This window comes from Anneissia japonica, unplaced genomic scaffold (assembly GCF_011630105.1).
Source record: "Anneissia japonica isolate Jap-2015-1 unplaced genomic scaffold, ASM1163010v1 scaffold26968_len25018_cov109, whole genome shotgun sequence".
Taxonomy (NCBI): Eukaryota; Metazoa; Echinodermata; class Crinoidea; order Comatulida; family Comatulidae; genus Anneissia; species Anneissia japonica.
The window spans coordinates 7,611-13,962 of NW_022739864.1; the positions used below are offsets into that span (position 1 = coordinate 7,611).

The window sequence follows — 6,352 nt, forward strand, 5'->3', positions numbered from 1 at the left end:
GGGCCAGGATTAGGATGTATGTCCCCCGAACTGAGTAAGATGTTAAACATAGCTGACGATGCTGAATAATAAAGTGTCGGTGCTTTAGAAAACTTGCGCCTTACCTTGGATCCACAACGTAAGTAAGGAACATAAATATTAGGAAACATAAATTCAGCTGCAGTAGTATAAACAAAGCTGTTACGTAACGACAGGTGTGGCTTTGGAATTCCAATGTAATGAGGCGCCATGGCGGGAAAAAAGATATGATTTCCAGGCTGAAAAACTGGCCACAATTCCTCGAAATGAACTGATATGTAATTATTTCGAACATTCTGGTCACATATATGAGTTGACATGCCATGACCATAAAACAGGATTAAAGCAAAAGTAACAAATAAACGACAATCGAAAGTAAAATTACCGCTAACCCTCGTCAAAGACATGGCTTAAATTAGCAAGAATAAAAAAAAAAATCACGGTATTAACATCAAAATGCGAATCAAAAATCACACGTATCCGAGTTAGGGTAAGAAACAATAATAGCGATTAGGATTGGCGAGTCAGCAAACAAGTAAAATACTGTAGGTAGGACTCGAGGTGTTTCCCTTGAACACACAATGCCGGGTGCAACAGATCTTCTCAAGCAAGTACAATCAATAATTTCACTAACAAGGTGGCCTAGAGAGCTCGCATGAACACGTCCGTACTCGATCACGTCTCCGAACGTTTTCCAAAAATAGTATCAGAATAACACAACATTCACATAAACATGTGTTTCAAAAAGAGCTCCAGAAAGATAAAACTATCAGCTTATATACCCTAGCTGTACAATTCAAGAGCATTCTATATTGCCTAAGTTCCTCATTGGCTCCCTTACATCATAATTAACCAATTAGGCTTTATTTGCCTCTATAGTACCCAAGATTCCAGAAGCTTCCATTTACTCTTGGATTCTACATGGTGTCATGTGTTCCTAAAATTACCAATGTGGTTTACACTGTTTCTTTGATCAATTAAATGTTATTCTAGAATGTTCTATGTAATGTTAATTTATTACAATCTGTCATTCGTTTGGACCAAATAAAAATTCAACAAATCAATATCTTTATCATATTATATAATTTTGTAGATGTAGAATTGTGTATGGATAGCAAGCATTACTATTATTGCCACAAAGTGTACTCACTTTCATAAGAGAGTTCCCCTATGGCACAGGCGGGCAAATTGTGGCCAGTGGGCCGTATGCGGCCCGACAATGGCTTTTTTTTATGCGGTCCGCGAAAACAAATTAAATACCCTATGTGCAGCCCGCCAACCCTCATTGGCTAGAAAACACCTTGCTCTTTACGGCTCAACATCGATCAAAGTACAAAGTGATATTAAAACTGAGAATAAGGTGGTATAAAGCAGTACATGAAGGTTTTGGAAGCACACTGAAACCATCAATTTTATTCTAATTTTAAAACCAAGTTAAAATTATATCTCAGAGAAAAGCAATAAAATTCTGATTTTAACCATCACCTTGTAATTTTATAATGAATTTTAAAGTTTATTGTATTTTTAATGAATGTTAAAATATTTATTCAATATTTTATTTATTATATAGTTTTTGAACTTTACCGTAATGAAGCTTTTACTTACTTGGATTCTTAATGTATTGTACATATTTTTATGTATTGTTTTTCTTTCGAGGGCCTCTTCAAGTCAGCTGTACTAATGTAGTGCAGCTGTTAGAGCTACCCTCGTGAAATAAAGTTGAAATAAATAAAATCAAAATTTGGGTGTGGCCCTCGGTGTTAAATCAAAAGTTTATTTTGGCCCTCTGACCAATTTTTATGCCCACCCTACCCTACGGCAAAACAACCAACATAATGCAATGTATTATAATAGGCCTTTTTTGTGTTGACAATCCAAATCGATTTTTCCAAAATGTAAACAGAGTAACCAACTGTGTTTAGTGTATCAACAGAAGCATGTGATAGTTAAGTAAAATACTTTTAGGCCTACGTCTATTAACATAATTGAGTACTGTATTGGAATTAAGAGCTCAATCTACCTTCAACCATGGAGGTAATATATTTCCTCCATGGTTGAATTAGGACAGCATTATTAGCATTATACTGTTAATTCAATTCATAAATCATGTGCTTGCTAACAATTAATAACACATAAAGTACAAAGAATATAGAGTATGAATGAGTGTGTGAGTGTGAAGTGTGTAGACTCACTGAAAACAATGTAAGCATACATTTACTATTTTTCCTAACAGATTTATACTGTTAATTCAATTCATAGTAATGTGTTTGCTAACAAATAATAATACATAAAACACAAAGAATATACAGTGTGAATGAGTGTGTGAGTGTGAATGTTCAGTGTGTAGACTCATTGAAAACAATGTAAGCATACATTTACTAGTTTTCCTAACAGATTTATAAGGTGAGTGAAGAAACAATAATGGTGGTGGCATGAAGAATCTCAAATTACCTTGAATTAAGACATGCTCAGGGGAAGAAACAGCATGGCCCGTCTTAGCTGAAAAGTTAATATTAATACAAATACATTATTATATGCTTTAGGTATATTATGTGTGCATTTTTCTTTAGTTAAATACCCGACGTATTCAATCAATCAATCACAAAACTTGTATAGCGCCAAGTAACCATATTATATGTTCAATGGCGCTCAAACAGCAGGGCTTTTAGTTGCTTCTAAAAAGTATTTATTTATTTATTTATTACAAATTCGACAATAAAGTCAAGAGGGAACCATGGGCCAAGGGCCCAACACAAAGTGGGAACCTCTTTACATGGAATAGTAACAATGTACAAAAGATTAGAACAGAAAACTATAGAAACATAATATTAAAAATAGTAATAATAATAATAACCAGAGCCTTGCAGGCGTCAACATTCCTATGCATGATACATGACTTTAAGAAGTATATATATATATATACGGCCTCTTGAGGCATAGCTTTGTGTAATACAATGTACCCGACGGGTATTTGGACCTGTTCAACCATGAAGCTTTCGTGGTCTAGTGGTTATGACACTGGCCTTGTTAGCGAGAGGTCGCAGGTTCGAATCCCGTCAGAGGCATTTTATTACACAATGATTTTTCATAGGACTTTATTCGTTGAAAAGCTACAGGGTAGCCTACGATGTTCCATCATGTCCTTATTAAAACACTGTATATGTACCTTTGATGATTTATATTATATATATATATATATATATATAGGAAGTTGTAATAATTGCATCAAACACAACAACAAGTTCCTTCATTTCAGTTGTATTCAAGAAAATCAGAGACCTATGGGATATCTTGCAGTTCTATCTAAACTTCCTGGGAGCTGTGGCGAAGCTAGAAAAGCTTATAGGATGCAGCTGAGAAAACCTAGTAGATAAAATTCAAATGAAGTTGCTGCGTAGAACCGTAAACAATGTAAACAAATATGAAATAATAATGACAGTGCTCAAATAAGAACATGTTGAAATAATCGTATTGGTAAAGCTCATCAACAAGTTTCTTTTTCAGTTGTATGACAAAGTATCTCTGGCACTGTGGTTTAGCCAAAATTTAAATTTAGGAAGTCAAAACCAAATGTGAAGTACCAGTATTTATCATGTAGCGACACTCGATGGGCGTGGGTCTGGGAGGGGGAGGGGATGTCAGCTCCCAGTTAAAAAATAATATTAAAAATCAAGACCTTCTTTATGAATAACCATGCACTGCAATGAATTTCTACAAAATTTAAACATGCATACTGTATAAGAAGGGGGTGCAAAATTAAAAATTTTTTAACACGCGCCAAAATTTAATTATTGTTGAACTCGTAATATATTCCAATGTACAAACTAAACACTGAGTAGCTTCCTGACTTACTGAAAAATGTAGGCAATCATGCAAACATGGTCATTTTCTTTTTCTATTTGCTGGAATTTCATGTTTTGTAGTACATCTATTATGTAGTAATAACCTTATATTTATACACTACATAAATCATCTTTCATATAGTGAATGTTGTATAGAAAGGTGCCAATAACTTTGAATAATAAAAATATAAAAGACAACAATTTAGTATACTACAGTAGTATTCTTACGCTCCGTATTTCTTCCATCCATTTTATAGTTTACATTAAACATACTGTGACTATTTTGTTTTAAAAAAAATTACCATCACAGTACTAACTGATTTCTGAAAATAACACATCAAAATATGTAATTTTATATCAAGGTGTTAAAACACTGAGAAACTTAACTACTTCTAGAGCATAAACAGGTCAAACAGAAAATAACATTATTAATAAAAAGTTATAAGAATAATACAGGAACTGAAATATAAGAGTACAAATGTATAGTATTTTCTATTACATGTGTATACAGTATTATTCCTATGAACGATATGCATATCATAGGATTGATTTTTGCCCTTTGACTCAGGTAAGAATCCAACCTAAGGAAACAATGATTGAGAATTTTTAACCTTTTTAATTTATTAGCATGTTTTGCCTCAAATTTTCAAAATGTTATTTTAAAGTTGATTTTTTTGTTTACTTTACTTTTCTATTTTTGTACTTTTGATTCATCGTTGTTGTGTAGAATGCAGATAATTTGATCAATGTTTCAACTAGGTCTATGCTACAGCCAGACTACCGAAATAACTGTAATGCTGTAAAAATAAATAGTTGGACTTGTATAGCACATCCATGCAAAAAAGCCTATTTGCATGTATCGCATCCATCGAGCGCATGTAATAGGTGTAACTTTGTTTTTACTGTTTCTTACAGAGACAAGGTTTGTGGGCAGTGTACACTTGCAATGGGATATACATGGGAGATCCAGAGATATTAACAAGGGGGCAGGGGCGGAGTCCAAAACATCAGAAATCTTACAAGGTGGTATTTCCAGCATTTTGTAGGAGCAATTGTTTCTGAACATTTAAAATATGCTGTTGTGCCATTGCTTGAATTCAACCATAAAAACATAGTAAAATACAGTTTAAAATATTGAGCTTTTCATTATTAATAAAAATATATATTGTTACACAGGTATGTTTTATTTTCATCTTATGAAACACTTGGTTAAAATTAGTTTAAATTGACAATAAAGCAGATATGATTGACTAATTAAATATTTACCTTATTTCTTTCACTTTAATAAGGCATCCTAAAAAAGGGGCTGGGGTCAGGACCCACAAGACCTCCACTGAGGTGGCACCCAACCAGCTATTAGTACTTAAGGTACTGTATAGCCATGCTTAGAAAGCTACATAGCTGAGGCTTATGACATGGTTCTTCCAAATAAAGCAAGCTCTGTGATTTTTACCAATGAGGTTCAGGAATGTTTAACTACAACAGATAACTTACCTATAAGCAACTTTTTAAGTTCATCTTTCTTTTCCTCCTTTGCTGATACTTTGTATTGACTACATTCATTATGATCATAATAATCAAGAGGTGTATACCCTTTCTGTAATAACAAGATCATATGAAAAATTATAATATATTTCACTGGATGGCAGTTGCAAACTCCATCAGCACAAGAAAGGGAAACATTTTAGCTTTGAAGATTTATAAATGATAATGGTGAAAATAATAATTCAAAGGAATAACCAACACTATCAGTAACACAATATTTATATCATATATCGGTTCAAAAATAATTAATTAAAATCATTTGTCCAGAATGGAATCAATGCTCTTATATATTAGGTTGGTTTTGGTTATAGGAATGTTTGTGTTATTGTAATAAAGACATTGACTAATCCTTCTGAATCATTTCTTTTTTCTATACATTACACTATCTTTTTGGTAGACAGAGGCTCCATATGTTATCAAGCACAATGCTGTTTCTCGCTGTTCATCATAAGTACCCTGAGCACATAGACAGCAATGTAGTGGTGTTTGTCCACCAGACACATAATCTCTACCTACAAAATGATAATCAATGTCAGTACACATGAAAACTAATTAATGTATATGACATAAAAGTAAAGCGAAATTAAATAATGCAGTAGAGGATACAGGAATTAGAAATAGGGGCCCAGGACAGATGGAGGGTCTATACCACCTCAGCCCTACCAAGGTTGGGGCTCAAAATAAGAAAATTTACGATGATGGCACCGCTACATAGCTAGTAATGACACCCTCAGAATTGAAATTTGAAAATAATTTTCTTTTTTCTCAATTTTTTTTATGGTTTTGAAAATTTTTAGGGGGGATATATAATTATCATTCTGAATGAAAAAGAAACACCACACACATAATTATTGCCTTTATGCCTTTTTGCTTAGAAATTTAGATCTCGCTTTTAGCCAATTTTTACAATATTAACTATTACAATTTTAACCTTTATATTTTAATAT

At 33.1% G+C, this 6,352-nt stretch overlaps 1 protein-coding gene across 1 annotated transcript in view; it reads right to left on the reverse strand.

Annotated features, from left to right (window-relative positions):
- Positions 1 to 2,092: 2,092 nt before the first annotated feature.
- LOC117118068 overlaps positions 2,093 to 6,352 on the reverse strand; it is a 6,598-nt gene continuing 2,338 nt past the window's right edge. The window contains exons 2-4 of the mRNA XM_033262557.1: positions 5,787 to 5,917; positions 5,355 to 5,457; positions 2,093 to 2,517 (exon numbers count right to left, since the gene is read on the reverse strand). Of these exons, the coding sequence (XP_033118448.1) occupies positions 2,267 to 2,517; positions 5,355 to 5,457; positions 5,787 to 5,917 (485 nt within the window). The 3' untranslated portion in view covers positions 2,093 to 2,266. The remainder of the gene's footprint in view (positions 2,518 to 5,354; positions 5,458 to 5,786; positions 5,918 to 6,352) is intronic.